This window comes from Sphaeramia orbicularis, chromosome 7 (assembly GCF_902148855.1).
Source record: "Sphaeramia orbicularis chromosome 7, fSphaOr1.1, whole genome shotgun sequence".
Lineage (NCBI taxonomy): Eukaryota > Metazoa > Chordata > Actinopteri > Kurtiformes > Apogonidae > Sphaeramia > Sphaeramia orbicularis.
The window spans coordinates 8,453,409-8,473,408 of NC_043963.1; the positions used below are offsets into that span (position 1 = coordinate 8,453,409).

At 34.0% G+C, this 20,000-nt stretch overlaps 1 protein-coding gene across 1 annotated transcript in view; it reads right to left on the reverse strand.

Moving 5' to 3' along the window:
• LOC115422047 (plexin A3-like) overlaps window positions 1-20,000 on the reverse strand; it is a 322,979-nt gene that overhangs the window by 27,089 nt on the left and 275,890 nt on the right. The window contains 7 exon segments of the mRNA XM_030138091.1: window positions 1,500-1,622; window positions 1,624-1,647; window positions 3,529-3,595; window positions 3,709-3,809; window positions 5,977-6,132; window positions 9,730-9,872; window positions 17,582-17,816. Of these exon segments, the coding sequence (XP_029993951.1) occupies window positions 1,500-1,622; window positions 1,624-1,647; window positions 3,529-3,595; window positions 3,709-3,809; window positions 5,977-6,132; window positions 9,730-9,872; window positions 17,582-17,816 (849 nt within the window).

Below are 20,000 nucleotides of genomic sequence, written 5' to 3' on the forward strand. Positions count from 1 at the left end.
TGCCCGGTTTCCACTGTGTGGCATCGGCTCGACTCGACTCGGCCTTTTTGCGTTTCCATTACGAAAAAGGACCTGGAATCTGGTACCCGGTACTACTTTTTTGTATCACCTCCGCCGAGGTTCCAGGACCGGGGACCAGATACGAAACCGTGACGTGTAAACACTGCAGACCACTGATTGGTCAGACAGTTTTCTCTGTGACCCGCTGTTTTACAAAAAAACAGATGCGGAAGTGGACAGTAAATATAGCGGTACAATAATCCACATGATAACAGCCCAAAACTACACCATGGTCGGTCGAGGAGATTCAGTCTTTGGTGGCCGACGTAAAAATTCAGACGAGACAACACGCAATGAGGGAGTTTTCAGCAACTCTCTGAACAGACAACACAGAAGTAACGCGCTGCATCGCTATGACGACCAGGTACTGTAAAGCCAATAGTATCTTATAATGGAAACGGTCTCCAGGAATACCAAGCCGAGCTGGTTCCATGTAGTTGAAACGCAACATTAGGTCCATGTCCAGTGTCTTGTGGTTCCTTTAGGTCTATGTCCAGTGTCTTCTGGTTCCTTTAGGTCTATCTCCAGTGTCTTCTGGTTCCTTTACATCCATGTCCAGTGTCTTCTGGTTCCTTTAGGTCTATGTCCAGTGTCTTGTGGTTCCTTTAGGTCTATCTCCAGTGTCTTCTGGTTCCTTTAGGTCCATGTCCAGTGTCTTGTGGTTCCTTTAGGTCTATCTCCAGTGTCTTCTGGTATTTTGGGTCCATGTCCAGCGTCTTCTGGTTCCTTTAGGTCTATGTCCAGTGTCCTCTGGTATTTCAGGTCCTGGTCCAGTGTCTTCTGGTTCTTTAGGTCCATGTCCACTTCTTCTGTTCCTTTGAATCAAATCTCCAATGTCTTCTGGTTTTGTAGGTCCATGTCCAGTGTCTTCTTGTTCTTTAGCTCTATGTCCACCATCTTCTGTTCCTTTAGGTCCATCTCCAATGTCTTTTGGTTATTTAGGTCTATGTCCAGGGTCTTTTGGTCCTCTAGGTCCATGTCCAGTTCTTCTGTTTCTTTAGGTCCATAGTGTCTTCTGGTCCTTTAGGTCTATGTCCCATGTCTTCTGGTTCCTTTAGGTCCTGGTCTAGTGTCTTCTAGTCGTCTAAATCCTCATGTTTTAATTGCTTTGATGCTGTTTGACACAGTGTCCTCTACTTCAGTGTCTTCATCCTTTTGTGTCCTTTTTTTGTTTACCAGGTCCCACACATGATGTCCGTTACATAACTCAACTGGATGACATCTTTATTTTTGGCACGAAACTCCAAACAAAAAATCCATCTTACAATATTTGAGTGAAAGTACGAATATAATGACACGTGATGAAGGAAGACGTTAATGGAATCTCTGTTTCCACGTCTGTTCCGACAGCGAACAGACGGTTTATGAAGCTAAAATCTAAAAGACAGATAGATGTGATCATGTCGGTCACTGTTTTCCTTGTGTGTTTGTGCGTTTACCAGCTGCTTGTAGTCGATCTGCTGTCTGATAAGCTTGTCTTCGCTCAGAGAGTAGCGAGCCTCGCCGGTGATGGCGTCGATCGGCCCTTTCTCCATCTGCTGCTTTATGGCACAGTAAAGCAGTGAAGAGAGGCTCGCCGGCGCACTCCTAAAGGGGGGAGGGGGGGAGGGAGGCGGTTAGTGACGCCATCTATGACCGTCTGTGTTCGGAGTAAAGTGAAAGAACAAAACGTGAAGAAACGTGACAATAAAAATGCAGCAGGAAGAAAAAAAGAGGGGAAAAAAAGGGGGAAGTGTGGGAGTGTGTGTGAGTCAGATCTGAATCCCTTCATTACCACAGATTAATCCTGAAAACTCATCAGCAGGATTCCTCTGCACTTCCCATGAATAAATTAACTGCAGCCCTGATCTGATTGGTCACGGTCAGACTGAAGAGGAAGAGCTTAACCAAGTCAGTCAGGACGAGAGGAAAGAAGGGAAGGAGAGAAGGAAAGGAGAGAGAAATATAAGGAAAAGGGTGGTGGAAGGAAAGAGGGGAGAATGAAAGGAAGAAGGAATGAAAAAATGAATGAAGAACTAAAGGGAAAAACAGGCAAAAGGATGGAGGATGAAAAGGAGGAAGTAAGGATATTTTAAAGGAAAGGGAAGAAGTTACAGAAAGTGGAAAGGAGGTAAAGAAAGATGGAACACAGGAAAGAAGGCAAGAAGGGAGGAGAGAATAAGATAGGGAAGGAAAGGAAAACCAGGAATAAGGAGGAAAGGGAAAGGGAAAGAAGAAGGAAGGACGAAGGAGTTAGGAAAGTGGAAAGGAGGAAACAAGGAAGTAAAGAAAGATGGTCTGAAGAGGACTGAAGGGACAAAAAGAAGGAAAGAAATGAAGGAATAAGAAGAGGAAAGAAAGGAAGGAATCATGGGAAGCAAGAAGTGCAGGAGGAAATAAATAAGTAAAAAGGATGAACTGAAAGAAGGAAAAAGGAAAGAAAGAAGGATGGAAAAGGACAGGAAGGATATAAGGAAGAGGGTGTGGAAGGAAAAGAATGGAAATGAAGGAAGAAGGAATGAAAAAGGGATAAAGAACTAAAGGGAAAAAACAGTAAAGAATGGAGGATGAAAAGAAGGAAGTAAGGATAGTTTTAAAGGGAAAGAGGAGGAAGGAGTTATAGGGAAGTGGAAAGGGGTAAAGAAAGATAGACTAAAGGGACAAAAAGTAGGAAAGAAATGAAAGAAGGAAGAAAAAGAAAGGGAGGAATCATGGGAAGAAAGAAGGATGGGAGGAAATAAATAAGTAAAAAGGATCAACTGAAAGAAGGAAAAAGGAAAGAAAGAAGGATGGGAAAAACGAGATGAAGGAAATATGGAAGAGGCTGTGGAAGCAAAAGAAGGGAAACGAAGAAGAAGGAATGAAAAAAGGGAATAAAGAACTAAGGGAAAAAAAGAGGAAAGATGGAGGAAGAATAGAGGAAGTAAGGATAGTTTTAAAGGAAAGTGGAAAAGAGGTAAGAAAAGTGGAATACAGGAAAGAAGGATGCAGAAGGGAGGAAGAGAATAAGGAAAGGAAAACAGAATAAAGGGGAAAGGAAAAGGAAAGAAGAAAGGAAGGGAAAGATGAAAGGAAGGAAAGATGGGAAAAAGGAAAAGAAAATAAGGAATGAAATTTGGAAAGAAAGAGCAAGGCAATAAGGAAAAAAAGAAGAAAGACAGGAAGAATGGATAACGGAGAAAAGGGAAGACGGAAAGAATAATGGGAAAGAGGAAGGAGGGAAAAAAGAGAGGGAATTGAGGACTGGAGGGACAAAAGGAAGGAAAGAAATGAAGGAAGGAAGGAAGAAGGAAGAGGAAGGAAGAGAAAAGATAGGAAGGAATCATGGGAAGAAGAAAGGACGGAAGGAAATAAAGGAAAAAGGAAAAACTGAAAGAAGGAAAAAGGAAAGAAAGAAGGAAGTAAAGAATGATGGAAGAATGAAAGGGAGGGGAAGAAGGACAGAGGACCTCCAGAGTGGATCAGCTGCAGACCTGATGTGAACGTTACCTTGAGGAAGCGGTGCAGGAGGAAGGTGAACCAGTTGGTTAACATCTTCTCAGCCACCGACTCCGTCCTGGAGGTAAAGACAGAGGTCAAAGGTCAGCGCTGGGTTCTGTTTTATCGCCTCACACCGGAGGCAAAACTCAGCTGTTACTTATTCTCAAAGGTCAAAGGTCGCGTCCTGACCTCCTCAGCAGTAGTTTGGGATGGTTTCTGTTCTCCAGGTTCTTCTCGATCAGGTCGGCCAGCAGCTGTTTGAGAACCACCGTGGCATATTCCATCCGACCCTGACGAACCAAAACACAGCCACTGTTACCGACTTGTTCACAACTGGTTCACAACCGTTAGCATCCTGTACTTACATACATGTTAATAAGAGCTAAACGAGGACATTTACAGTTATTATTAATACTTATTATCAGATTATTAACCCAATATATATGTTTATTAACAGGTTATTAACAACTGCAAACGTCATTAATACTTATTATCAGGTTATTAACCCAATATATATGTTTATTAACAGCCTGTTAGCAACTGTAAATGTTACTAACACTTAGTAAATGTTAACAGTTATTAAGTCATATTTACAGTTATTACACCTTTAACTAGTGCCAAAAAAAAGGATTCAGTGACAGTTATTAACACTTATTATCAGCTTATTCACAATATCTATGTTTATTAACAACTGCAAATGTTATTAACACTTATCAAATGTTGTTAACCATTATTAAGTCATATTTACACTGATTATATCAGTAACTAGTGCCAAAAAAAGATTTAGTTACAGTTTATTAACACTTATTATCAGCTAATTTAACCAATATATGTTTATTAATAACTGTAAATGTTATTAACACTTATTAAATGTTGTTGACAGTTATTAAGTCATATTCATACTTATTTTATTATTAATTAGTGCCAAAACACGCATTAAGTTACGTTATTACCACTTATTATCAGCTAATTTAACCATATATATATGATAAGATATATATATATATATATTATATATATATATATGTATATATATATGTATACACATAATATATATGTGTATTAACAGGTTATTAACAACTGTAATGTTATTAACACTTATCAAATGTCGTTAACCATTATTAAGTCTTATTTAAACTTATTATATCATGAACTAGTGCCAAAAAAAGGATTTAGTTACAGTTATTAATACTTATTTGCAGCTTATTAACAATATCGATGCTTATTAACATTTTGTTAATGGCCGAAAATGTCATTAACACTTATCAAGTGTTGTTAACAGTTATTAAATCTTATTTACACTTATTATATAATTAACAACTGGTTCCAGGCACAACAACCCCCGCCCCTCGCACATATTGTAGTTTATTTTGGCATCGATCCAGCTGATGTCATCATGTCCATGCATGTGCTCATGTCAGTGTATCAATTTCCTCTATATATGTTCCAAGTTTGAAGTAAATTGAAACAAAATTAGTGTTTTTTATAGACGTGAAATTTCGTCAATTATAAGTAAATGAGAGAAGAAAAGATTTAAAAAATGCATAAAATATTTGAACTTTGACCTACTTTTCCCAAAATGTAATGACATCCATTCTGGGTCACTGGCAATCTATAAACTCAATCTGGTACGAATTCAACCAATAGTTTTGCTGCTAAAGTCTTAACAAACAAACAAACAAACAAACAAACAAACAAACAAACAAAGCGAACCAAAAACAATACTCTTTGCCTCCCCTTGTGGGGGGCGGGGTAACTAGTGCCAAAACAAATATTTAGTTACAGTTACAGTACAGCTTTTCAACAGTCCTTAACCAAATATTTATTCCTCATAGATTTTTAAGAGCGACAAAACCCATATTTACTGTTATTAAAAGTTATTAACAGCTATTAAAATATTATTCCCATGTTAAAGTACATCTTTCGTTCTAAACTCTTATCAGTTATTAAACAATATCTAAACTATTAACATGTCATGAACAGCTGCAAAATATTTACTTAGAAAAGTATTAGTTATAAAGTTATAAACTGAGTCATGTACAATTAACAGCTGTTATTATTGAGCTATTAACTAATATTTACACTTGACACTTTACCTGCTGTTACAACTTTACTAACTACTACTAATGTAAACTACTATTGTTTACATGTTATAAACAGTAGTAAATCATCTATATACACTGATTAACATGTAATTAACAGCTAAAATGTTACAAATAGTTTTTAATACAAATGTTATTAAGGAGTTATTGTTCATTATTTGCACTTATTAATAGTTCTGCTGCCAGTCCAAAGCACTTATTGATAGTTTTATTCCTGTACTCATCCATGTCATGTTCTTATCTATCTCATTTCCACTACGTTTCCACGACTAAGTGTCTTCTCCAGGTTTGGTTTTAAGTCCAGGAGCATCGACACCCATCATCTGATCTGATGGATGGCCGTCGGAGGCGTTACCTGCAGAGCCGCCATCAGCAGCGACGCCACGTTTCCTCGGTCTCTCATGGAGAACGACCTCTGAGCCTCCAGAGTGTGGATGAACGTCAGCAGGAACATCTTATTGTTCAACAGCTGACTGAAGAGACGCAGAGCTTTCTCCACGTTGGCCGGAGACTGAAACACAAACACCGGACGTTTACGACCTCAAACCGCAAAGTTCCACATTCATCTGCAGTGAAGTGGACTAAATAAATAAAAGAGTCACAACTCAGATAGAAAAATACAAAACTGAGAGAATACGTCATAAAAATATGACAAGAAAAAAGTCATTATATTTCGATGGGGTTAGTATTACATGAATAACATTTTTATAAATCAAGAAAACAGTAAAAAAAATTTAATAGAAAAGTTAAAATATTAGAAGAATAATCCTTAAATTTTGATAAAAAGAGGCAAAATATTACAGGAATAAAGTCACACAATTTGGGTAAAAAGATATAAAATATTAAGAGATTTGGTTTGTTATATTTCATGAAATAAAGTCAAAATATCAGTGGAAAAAGGCCTTATATTTTGATGGGGTTAGTATTACATGAATAGCATTTTTATAGATCAAGAAAAAAGTAAAATTTCAATAGAAAACTTTAAATATTACAGGAATAATCCTTCAATTTTGGTAAAAAGAGTAAAAATATTACAGGAATAAAGTTACACTACTTGGGTAAAAAGATGCAAAATTTTAAGAGATTAAAGATGTTATATTTCAAGAAATAAAGTCAAAATATCAATTGAAAAAGTCATTATATTTGGATAAAAAACTGTCAAAGTATTACATGAATAAAACTGTTATAGTCTGAAAAAAGTCAAAATATTACAAGAAAAATAGGAATAACAGTTTTATAGAGAAAAGTAAAGGTTTGGATACAAAAAAAAAAAGGCAAAATATTACAGGCATAAAAATCACACTATTTGGGTGAAAAGATACAAAATATTAGCGATTAAAGATGTTATATTTTAAGAAATAAAGTTAAACTAGAAGCACTCAGAGAGCGCAGACCTCCGCCACGGCTGATCAGTGCCCCCCCCCCCCCCCCCCCCCCCCCCCCCCCCGATCACCACCAAAATTTAATCATTTCTTCCTTATCCCATTTCCAACAAACCCTGAAAATTTCATCCAAATCTGTCCATTACTTTTTGAGTTATGTTGCACACTAACGGACAGACAAACAAACAGACAGACAAACAAACAAACAAACCCTGGCAAAAACATAACCTCCTTGGCGGAGGTAAATATTACAAGAAAAATGATGGGGTTGGTATTACACCAATAACATTTTTATAGATCAAGAAAAAAGTAAAGATTTTGATTTAAAAAAAAAAAAAAAAAAGTCAAATATTACAGGAATAAAATCACAGTATTTGGGTAAAAAGATGCTAAATATTAAGAGATTAAAGCTGTTATATTTCAGGAAATAAAGTCAAAATATTATGAGAAAAAGTAGTAATATTTAGAGAAAAAAAGCCAAAATATCACAGGAAAAAGTCATTATATTTTGATGAAAATAGTTAAATTATTGCATGAATATAAGTGTTATAGTCTGAAAAAAAGTCTAAATATTACAAGAAAAAGGTTGTTAAATTTCGATGAGCACTATTTTTCTTAAAAGAGGCAAAATATTTCAAAATTAAATTTGTAACGTTAATAAAAAAGTAAAAATATTACAATTGTTTTATATATATTTATAGAACAAAGTTAATATATTACAGGACTAAGGTCATTAAACTATAAGAGAAAATTAGAAAATATGTATAATTATGAGGAAAAAAAATCATTTCTTCTATGAGGAAAAAGATATAGATATAAATTATTCATATATTATTACCTTCTCAAAATAACTTGTTTTTGTCCTGATTGTGGTCTTTAATAATGTCTAAGAATTAAATGGATTTCTGCGAAAGATTAATTAACTGAAATAATCGGACTTTCCGAGCATCAACAGTATCAAAGCATTTCAACTGAGAAACTTCAGCCTAAAAATTACAGATGTTTTTGCTTGAAAAATGATTAAAAAGACAAACCATAAAAAAACACACACATACACAAGTAACAATATGAAGCTGTGGATGAAAAAACTAAAGAATAAACTGTTTTTTTGAAGTAAAAGCACATGAAGCCTCAGGAGAACGGAGCTGTTTCTACTTATTAACAGAAATAGTTTTAGATTGACTTATTATTTGAGTCAGTGTGGATGTAGAGAAGAGACTCCTGCTGCGTTGGTTTAATTAACGCAGCGGAGAATCATGCCGCTGCAGACTTTGTTCTTTTTGTGTGTAAATGAAGGAGGAGGAGGACACTATGTGGACAAAAGTATGTGGACATGTTGAATTCAGGTGTTTCTTTCGAACAGAGGTCTGGGATACAAAACAATAATGATAATTATTTCTCTCAGCATTGATTTTTCTGGATTTTTTTAATCCATGACTATGATTTTAAATGTTGTAACTCCAAATTTCTAAAATATTTTGCATGCTCTGACTGTAAATAAGAATTTTCTACCACAACTAACCATCTACTTTCTTCACATCTCTCATTAAACTAAAATAATATTGATGTTTAGAAACTATATGGCCAAAAATATTGAGACACAACTTCTGTTAACATTTTTCAGTTTTTTTTAATCCATGACTATGATTTTAAATGTTAAATATTGATGTTTTTTTTTTTTTCTTTAAATCTCAAATCAGCATGAACAGAACATCTTACAGCTGTAACCATGATGTGTCCCAATATTTTTGGCCATATAGTTTATAAACATCAGTAACCACCTCTAAATTTCTAAAATATATTTCATACTCTGACTGTAAATAATAGTTTTCTACCACAACTAACCATCTACTTTCTTCACATCTACCATTAAACTTTAAGGAAATATTGATGTTTATAAACTACATGGCCAAAAATATTGGAACACAATTTCTATCAATTTCTGTTTTTATCCATGACTATGATTGTAAATGTTAGATACTGATGTTTTGTTTTGTTTTGTTTTTTTAATCTCAAATCCTCATGAACAGGACATCTTACAACTGTAGCCATGATGTGTCCCAATATTTTTGGCCATATAGTTTATATACACCAATATCTACCTCTAAATTTCTAAAATATATTTCATGCTCTGACTGTAAATAATCATTTTCTACTACAACTAACCATCTACTTTCTTCACATCTCACTGAGGAAGAAAAATCTCCCATTAAACTTTAAGGAAATATTGATGTTTATAAACTATATGGACAAAAATATTGGGACACATCATGTCTCCAGCTGTAAGATGTCCTGTTCATGATAATTTGAGATGAAAACATCAATATTTCCTTAAAGTTTAATGGGAGATGTGAAGAAAGTAGATGGCTAGTTGTGGTAGAAATTTATTACTTACAGTCAGAGCATGAAAAATGTTTTAGAAATTCAGAGGTAGAACATTTAAAATCATACTCATGGATTTAAAAAAAAACCCCAAACAAACAAAAAAAATTAATGTTGAGAGAAATTAAGTAAAAAACATCTCTGAGACATTTTGGAAGCAAAAATAACAATTTAAACCAAACTAACCAATGCAATTCAATGATATTCATCGCAGTATAAAACTATATTATAACATTAGTCATTATTGTTTTGTATCCCAGACCCCTGTTAGAAAAGAAACACTTGAATCCAACGTGTCCACATACTTTTGTCCATATAGTGTATTTGTGTTTGTTTCCACGTACGTCCAACTCTTTGAGGACCGGGTGCTCCTCTATCCCCGGGAACATGACTCTCATGGTGTAGGTTCGATACTCCAGGAAGGGGATCTTCACTCCGTCCATGTCGTTGGTCAGTTCTTGGATGTCGGTCTGCAGCTCGGCGAAGGCTGGAGGAAAACGAACACAGGACGGAAGGTTTGAGGATCCACAGTGAACGGTTTAAGACAAGGAGCTCAAAGTCTTAGTAGTTCAGGAGCCACATCCTCCTAATATGACCAGTAAAATAATAATATACTAACCTAGAAATAATGTCAACTACAAACTTTTCTCTATGTTGAAGAGTGAAAAAAGAAAAATTACAAGATGAAAATGTTTATACCTCTGAAGCACCCACAACTTAAGAATGGATCGATATCGCACAGAACATTAACATTCTGGAGAAGTTGACATTTTGTTTTAAGGATCAAAGGGAATCTTTTTTCACTATTTGGTCAAAATGGACAAACTATGTAAAACCTGTATTTGATGTGAACTGAATATATCGGTTATGTGAAAATATTCATATGATATACATTTCTGTTTAGATTAATGTAATCATACACACCTTAATGCTTTTTATGTTTTATGTGTTAGGTAGAACACACACTTTGTCTTTTCAAGTCTACTTCTCTTTTTACTCTAACTTATTTATTGTTGCTGTGGTTGTGACTATCTATCTATCTATCTATCTATCTATCTATCTATCTATCTATCTATCTATCTATCTATCTATCTATCTATCTATCTATCTATCTATCTATCTATCTATCTCTGAAAAAGAAACATTAAAGACAAAAACGGTGCAAAATCCACAACGAAATGACAAAAACAGTGTAAAAGACACTTAAAAATGATGATATACAAGAGAAAATGGTGTAAAAATAAGATGCAACAAAACCACAGCGACACAAATGTGCAGAAGAAACAAAGAAATTATAAAAAAAAAAAAAAGATGAAAATGTCCTAAAATACAAAAGTAACCAAATATGGTAAGTTCATTAACCCTTTATAGTTCCTTAAAAGAAATGTTCTGAAATTCAAAATTTCAAATTTTGTGTGTTATTAGAGGACATAACAAGACTTTATTACTTTTGAGAAATTTTTCATTTTTTTTATTATGTAGAAAATCAAGGTCAATGAAGTTACCATATTTGGTTCCTTACCCATAAGTGGCCAAAAAAAAAATCTATCTATCTATCTATCTATCTATCTATCTATCTATCTATCTATCTATCTATCTATCTATCTATCTATCTATCTATCTATCTATCTATCTATCTATCTATCTATCTATCTATCTATCTATCTATCTATCTATCTATCTATCTATCTAATGTGTTTTATGTTGTTAATGAAAAAGTGAAGTAAACCCTCTCCTCCCTCCCACTTGTTATATTTGTTCTATATTCTACAAATAATATGAATAAACAAAGAATGAGAGAATGTTTCTTTCTATAAACTATCTAAAAAATCTGAACATTAACACCATGAAAAATCTGAAATGTCTTGATGTTAAGAAAAATAAGTGCATGTTTACCAATATTCTGCCTCAGTGTATCATTTACACATGTACAGATCACAGTGGATCTACAAATACACAAAATATTTAATAATAACAGGCAGAATATTGATAAAATTACACTTATTTCTTTTAAGACATCTCATGTTGTACATATTTCTTCAGGTTATTCACACTTTTTGTGAAAGGATAGTTCGTAAACGTCAACATGTTCAAGTAATTTAACTTTTTTTTTTTTTTTCCACACAAAACAAAGAGAAAACTTGGTAATTGTCATTATTTTTAGGTTATTATAATAGTATTTTACTGGTCTGACCCACTAGAGACTGAACTGGGTTGAATGTGGAACGTGAACTAAACTGATTGGGCTGGTTTTTGTTTGACATATGTGTTTTAAAGTAACAAAAATTAAAATTACATGAAATGTTTACGTTTACAAACTATCCCTTCACTAAAAATGAGAATAACCTGGACAACCATGAACAACCTGAAACATCTCAAGAAAAACAAGTGCGATTTCAATAATAATCTGCCTGTTATTAAATGTTTTGTGTATTTGTAGATCCACTTTGATCTGGAAGTTGTAATGAACATGTATAAATGATAAACTGAGGCAGAATATTAGCAAAATTGCGGTTATTTTTCTTAAGAAATTTCAGGTTGTACATGGTTATTCAATTTTTTTTTTTTTTTATAAAAGAATAGTTTGTAAATGTAAATATTTTCAAGTAATTTTAATTTTTGTTATACTAAAACAAATGTCAAACAAAAACCGGACCAATCAGTTTAGTTGAGGTTCCACATTCAACCCAATTCAAAAACCACTCACTTGTGTTTTTTTGCTACCTGTCTATCTCTTACACTGGTGTGTTGTATGTTGCTGCTGTCAACTGTGAAATTTCCCCATAGTGGGATCAATAAAGTCTTATCTTATCATAACTTCTAAATGTAAATATTTTCATGTAATTCAATTTTTTTTACACTAAAAGAGAAAACTTTGGAGTTGTTATTATTTATGGGTTATTATGATCCACTTCAAATCATGTTGGTGTGTGTTTCCACTGAACTAAAATGATTTTAACGTCCTTGGTTAAGTTTTGTATTTCACAAATTCATTGGACCTGGATTGCACCCTTGTGGTGGACCGGTTTTGGTCTGCGGGCCTCATGTTTGACCCCCCTGGTTTAGGTGCAGGTTTGTTATGAGTCCTACAGCGTTGACGTTTTCAGTTCTGATTAATTCATGCCCATTCTAACAGTATATAATGAGCTGCTGATGACAAACTGAAGCTCATCCATTTTCTCAGCTGTTGTTTTGATGAACTGATTTTACATAATTAAACTTAAATGTAAAGTTGGTTTCAATCTGGAGGATGAGATGCAGTGTTTTATGGTTTTGTGCAGGACGTTGCTTTTCATTGTGGTTTACAGTGAAGATGGAACAAGATGTGTATCATTCAAGAAAACTGAAAAACTATATTTAATAGTGAACTTTTTAGGAACGCAACACTTCATGTGTATTTAGAACACAAGTCCCACTTTTCTAAGGTTTGTCTGGAATATTTACCACTTATTTCTTAGTGAATATTTAGGATTTAAACCATCTCTTAAGTTGGTTTTACTGTACATTAGTCTAGTTTAAGCCATCTTTAAGTCTGCTTTAACCATCACATAGTTTGGTTTTATAATTTTTTTGGACAAATCTTAGTCTGTTTTAACCATCGTTTAGTTTAATTTGACTGTTTTAGTAATGATTTTACCAACTTCTGGTCTTTTTAAACCATCTCTTAATTTGGTTTTATTATTCTTGAGTTTGGTTTAAGCATCTTTAAGTCTGGTTTAACCATCACCTAGTTTGGTTTTACAGGTTTTTTTTTTTTTTTTTTTTTTTTTAATAAATTTTTGTCTGTTTTAACCTTCTTATAGTTTAGTTTGACTGTTTGTGTAATCGTTTTACCAACTTCTGGTCTTTTTAAACCATCTCTTCATTTGGTTTTACTGTACTTTAGTCTAGTTTAACCATCTTTAAGTCTGGTTTAACCATCAAATAGTTTGTTTTCACGTTTTTTTAGACACATCTTATCAAATTTTAGTCTGATTTAATCATTTTTTAGTTTAATTTGACTGTTTGTGTAATCGTTTTACCAACTTCTGGTCTTTTTAAACCATCTCTTAATTTAGTTTTACTGTACTTTAGTCTAGTTTGCCCATCTTTAAGTCTGGTTTAACCATCAAATAGTTTGTTTTCACATTTTTTTAGACACATCTTATCAAATTTTAGTCTGATTTAATCATCTTTAAGTTTAATTTGACTATTTTAGTAATATTTTTAACAACTTCTGGTCTTTTTAAACCATCTCTTAATTTAGTTTTACTGCACTTTAGTCTAGTTTGCCCATCTTTAAGTCTGGTTTAACCATCAAATAGTTTGTTTTCATAATTTTTTAGACACATTTTATTAAATTTTTGTCTGATTTAATCATCTTTTAGTTTAATATGACTGTTTTAGTAATGGTTTTACCAACTTCTGGTCTTTTTAAAACATCTCTTAAGTTGGTTTTACTGTATTTTAGTCTAGTTCAACCATCTTTATGTCTAGTTTAACCATTAAATAGTTTGGTTTTACAATCTTTTAGACTCATTTTACCAAATCTTAGTCAATTTTAACCATCTTTTAGTTTAGTTTGACTGTTTTAGTAATGGTTTTACCAACTTCTGGTCTTCTTAAAACATCTCTTAAGTTGGTTTTACTGTACTTTAGTCCAGTTTAGATGTTTAAATTACTTGAGAACCGGGTTAATCTGGACTCAAGGGTTAATATATCAGAAACACAAAAACCTCAAGAAAAAGTAACTGTTTCAGCAAAATATATCAATAACTGAAGATAAAACAGCCACTACATACATACAACTACTATCATTTATCAGATTCTATGGGTTTTACTAGTGAATAAATGTTATAGAAGATGGCGGTGTTTCCACAGTAACTATGGAGCCTCTGAATGTCCAAATGGTTCATATCTGATGACCATGAAACGATGACAAACTGTATTTTACACCAATTATTTCAACGTATTGACAGGTTTAGTGGATCAGAAGTTATTAGACATGTTAGATCAGTAGATGCTTTGTTTGCCAGTGGCTGTTTTGGTCTTTATGGGTTAAAATCCTCAAGAAATCCTTCAAATTTCCATGTGCCACAAAAATGAAAATGATCCCAAACTAATACTGGTTTAATAATAGTGACAGGACCTGAACTGTGATTCAGTAAAACCATAAATGAAAACAGCTTAGGTATTTGTGTCATAACACAAAAGTAAATCCTGGACTGACACTTGGAATAAAAGTGGAAAAGAAAGATCTGAGGTGGACTCATGAAGAGCCTGCGTCTCATCCAGTAACAGGAAACCAAATCTGGTTGAAATTAAACTTTATAGTGGCTACAGCTGCGAGGATTAGCTGATCTGTCAGTCGATCAACAGAAACTGACTGGGCAACTTCAACTGAAAAAGAACAACTCCCATATGTGACTGTGGAACATATCGCTACAAATCACAGAGTTAATGAGCTGATATCCGGGTCTCCTCATGTCTGGATATTCCTGTTTTGTCAGATTTTGCTCAGATTCAGTCACAGACCTTTGCACATACTGTACACTATATTTTATAAGGTTTTTGAGTCCCAGTGGAGCTTCTGTTGATGGTGAATCAGTCCTGAGGTGGTTCTGAAGTCGTAAAGAGTTTCTAGACACATAACTGAGTAAAATCGAATCCAGTTGAGTTAATACGCTACAAAAATCTAAAACTTACCAAGTGTATTTTTCTCATTTCTAGTCAAAACATCTCATCACACTTAAAATAAGACATAGGGTGTATTCACACCTGCCTTGTTTGGTCCGTTTAAAACAGACCAGAGTTCGTTTGCTCCCTTGGTTCGGACCTTTTGGGCTGGTGTGAATAAAAACCACCAAACTCTGTTCCGGACCAAACAAGCGAACCGAGACCCAGTTGAAGAGGTGGTCTCGGTGCGGTTCCATACGAACCCTGGTGCGGTTCATTTGAGGTGTGAAAGCAGACCGGACCCGATCTGACACAGTTGGGTTTTTTGTACCTAACGAGCTCCTGTCGTGCGTCGAGCATTATGGACAATAGAGTTTTACCAGAGAAGCGCTCAGAGTGAGGATAGGCTACGGAGCTGATAATGAGCCCTTGTCAAACTTGGAGCTTGGAAGGGACACGCTGCCTTTTAGACATCTGGGCAGATGTGCATATAACACAGCTGCTAGAAAGGACACAGAAAAACTCCGACGTTTTCAGCTTGTTCAGCGAGAGAATGATTAGGATGACGGTTAGATTTGTCTGTTGTGCTTGAAATAAAAAATAATAAATGACTTCATCACCCCCAACAAACTTTACCTGCGTTAAGGAATTCTGTCCCTGGCTAAACTCAACGGTGATATAGGATAGATACACATAGGTAAGCAGTACGGAGCACTAATGCTTTTGGAGAACAGTCTTTTCACATACTAGCAGAATTCACACTTCAGACCTGTTCTGTCTGGTGTGAATCAGACCAGCAGTCACAACATGATGTGCACACATGAGCGCTGTCCTCCATAGCCGTCTTGCCCTGTGTCTTCGTCATTGAGAAATGAATTCTACAATACTGTAAACCTGACGTTGCATCAAACACTCTTGCTGCTCAAACACTTGTGCAGACGTCTGCATCTGTAAAAACCGCTATGACGATAACAAAAACAACACGCAAAATTTCCATGATTCTGTCCTTTCGCTTTAATGGACACTGCTCATTTCTGTCCAATGGATGAACGACCTCAGCACACATGGTTTTGTTTACAGATTTTGGTCCACTTACAAAAATGTACAGTGTGAATACGAACCGCACCAAATTTTAAAAAAAATAAAAAATTTGGTCCGGACCAAAGCAAGTGAACTATCGGACTTTCCTGGTGTGAATACATCACCTAAAGAGGAACTATTTAGAGAGATATAAGAACTTATTTTTAGACAAAAGATCTGGAAAATCTTATTCCAAGACATCTTACTGAGATAATTTTCACTTGTTCCATTGGCAGATTTTTGGCTTGAATTGAGCAAAAAAAAAAATAAAAAATCTTGAATTAAGAAAAAAAAAAAAAAAATCTGCCAATGGAACAAGTGAAAATCATCTTGGTAAGATTTCTTGAAATAAGATTTTCCAGATTTATTGTCTAAAAATAAGTTCTTACATCGCACTGAAAAGTTACTGTTTAGGTGATTATGTCTGATTTTAAGTGTGATGAGATATTTGGACTAGAAATGAGAAAAATACACTTGGTAAGATTTAGATTTTTTCCAGTGAATAATAACAGCTCCAGAGTTTTCTCTTTGTTTTAGTGTAAAAAAAAAAAAAAAGTTTAATTATATGAAAATGTTTACATTTACAAACTAGAAGCACTCGGACAGCGCAGACCTCCGCCAAGGCTGATCAGTGGCCCCCCCTGTGGGCCCCCCCACCCCCAATCACCACCAAAATTCAATCATTTCTTCCTTATCCCATTTCCAACAAACCCTGAAAGTTTCATCCAAATCTGTCCATAACTTTTTGAGTTATGTTGCACAATAACGGACAGACAAACAAACAAACAAACAGACAAACAAACAAACAAACCCTGGCAAAAACATAACCTCCTTGGCAGAGGTAACTATCCTTTCAAAAAAAATGTGACTAATCTGAACAAATATGAACAGTTGCTAATGCAAGGTTTTCAGTAGAATATAAAACAAATAACAAGTTTTTGTTTGTTTTTTTTCTTAATTCAAGCAAAAAAAAAAAAAAAAAAATCTGCCAATGAAACAAGTGAAAATGATCTTGGTAAGATTTCTTGGAATAAGATTTTCCAGATCTATTGTCTAAAAGTAAGTTCTTATATCTCACTGAATAGCCACTCTTTAGATGATTATGTGTTATTTTAAGTGTGATGAGATATTTGGACTAGAAATGAGAAAAACACACTCGGTAAGATTTAGATTTTTGCAGTGTACCAGGAGGTTTGGGAGTTGTCTCGCAAGAAAATGTAACTTTTTTCAACAAATCTGCATGTTTTAGATAAAGATTTACAAACTAAATTAATGCGTCTGTGGGATTTTTAAGACCTTTGAGTGTCAGATTTAAGGATTAATTATCAATTTTAAGGATAATTAAGGCCTTAGTTTCAGACATTTAAGACTTTCTAAGGATCTGCGGGTCTAATTTCAACTAGATCTGCACCCTGATTTTAAAGGACTCCATGTTATAGTAAAAACTCCATCTCCACTTACCCTCCTTACACTCCAGCGCCACCCTGCTCTCCAGGTTGTCCATCTGCAGCTGGAGGCGTTTCAGCGTCCGGTCGGCGTCGCGGGTCTTTCTCTTGTATGCGATCAACACGGCGATGATGGCGATGAGCAGCACGCCGCCGCCCGCCCCGATGCCGATGATGGCGGGCAGCGTCAGGGCGCTGTCGGAGTAGATATGCAACGTACCCGGAGAATACTCCAACCCACCCACCAGGATCTACAGGAAGAAGAATGAAAACATGTCAGCTTTAGGAGTTCAGTGACAAATACTGTTAGAGGGAAAAACGTTTTTTTATGGCTCAGAATGGTTCGTAGTTAATTCAATAGAAATATATACTATATTTCAGCCGTTAATTCCACATTTAAAACACGAATTTATAAACTAGATGAATCACTAAATGTCCTCCATCACTGTGGGGATTTATTATAGTTATATGGACATCTGCACTGCAAAAAAGGAATATCTAACTTAGATAAACTGACTTGAATGTGAATATTTTTCTTGAAAGATCATTTTTTAGATTTATTTACTTACTGAAACTTAATCTTGTTGAGATTATTTGACTTGTTTCAAGCATTTTCATCTTGAGCTACCCTACTTAAATATTACAACTAATTTTAAGCAATATTTATAACAAAACAAGCTCCATTGTTGGGGGATGAGTATGAAGGACACAGTAACTATTTGCACCCAAGGAATTTTTACTTGTTTTATGCAGTTTTAAGAATTTTAGCATTCTATAGTCCTTATATGATATTTTCTTTTTTTTTTTTTTAAATTTGATTAAAAAATTTAACAGTTTGAAAGCATTATTTTTTTTTTTAAATTTCATGGCTATTTTGATATACACTTTGTTTTTTAAATAAATATTTTTATTGAAAAATATGGCACATCAAAGACAGAAAATCAACAATTCAGGAAACAAAAATCTGACAAACGGACAAATGTCATAGTTATTGTTTGTGCATCAAACAAAAAGATTTTTTTTAAAATAAAAAAATATACAAGAGGTAAGCAAACCTACATTAAAAACCCCCCATAAATACATACATAGAAAATAAATAATTAGGTCAACTTAAATATCTAAAAAAGAAGATAATAATAATAATAATAATAATAATAATAATAATAATAATAATAAATAAATAAATAAATAAGTAAATACATTTAAGAATATATATCTTTTCTTATTTTAAGAAATCTTGATAAGTGTAATTTTCTTACTGCACTGGCAGATGATTTTACTTGAACTAAGACATTTTAACCCAATAATGAGTTTAATTTACTTATTTTTGTACAGGCCTTTTTTGCAGTGTGTAGTCTCTTCAGGCCATGTTACATAGATTTTCTAACCAGTTTCTTTTATCTTATTTCAACAGACAAACTACTCAACTACAAAAATATACCACTCATTAAACAGATCAGCTTTAGGATTTATAAATCATTTATCACGTTGTCTCATTGTGATGTTTCCAAAAGCGTCTTAAATCAGCATCTACACAAACATTCATCATATTCTGCATGTGAGTGCATTAATTAATTCATTCTACTGGTTGTCTGGTTCATGTTTTATTAAAGCGCTTCCTCTTTATAGGTTATAAATATCGATTATAAAATAGATTACAGCCGCTATGAATAAATGATGTGTGTGTTTGATGAAGCACAAACATGACATTCTGTATCGATCCGTAATCAGTGGTATTAATTATGTATCAATAGATTGAGAATCTGTTCATTGATACAACTTTGCTTTGAACTTCACTGTGTGTGTGTGTGTGTGTGTGTGTGTGTTCAGTGGTTTTAAACCTATTACCCATGATTCCCTGTGGATGCACTTAATGACTTTCACCTTTATAACCACCTCCCCTCCTCCTTCCCTGTTTCTCCTCCTTATCTTTTCTGTTTTTTTCTTTTTTTAATCTTCGTTCACATCACTGGTTTTAGTGATTTCATACTCAGATCTGTTCAATATTAGATTCTAATGTGAACAATAACAAAAAAACATCACATTAAGATGAATATCTGATATAAAAACAACCAAAGAAGTCATCAGCAGGCAATGAAAAGGGTAATAATCATTTGGTTTTATTGTATTTTATGGTAGTTTTTATTCTGTTCTATTTAGGTTTTATATATTTTATTTATTATTTTATCCTATTTTCATGCTGCAAGTGCTGAGACCTGGATAACTATATTTAATTTTTATCATATCTATTGACCGAATTACAATAAATCTGAGTCTGACTGAAGAAAATAAGACTTTTTTTTTTGCAGTTTTGTGAGAAATATCAACTCACAGTTGGGTTTCCAAAAAGTTAGAGGTCAGACCCAAACTGGACATGGAGCTGTTGTTAAATTCACTAAACTCAAATTATTATTGCCAAGTGTCTTATAGCTAGA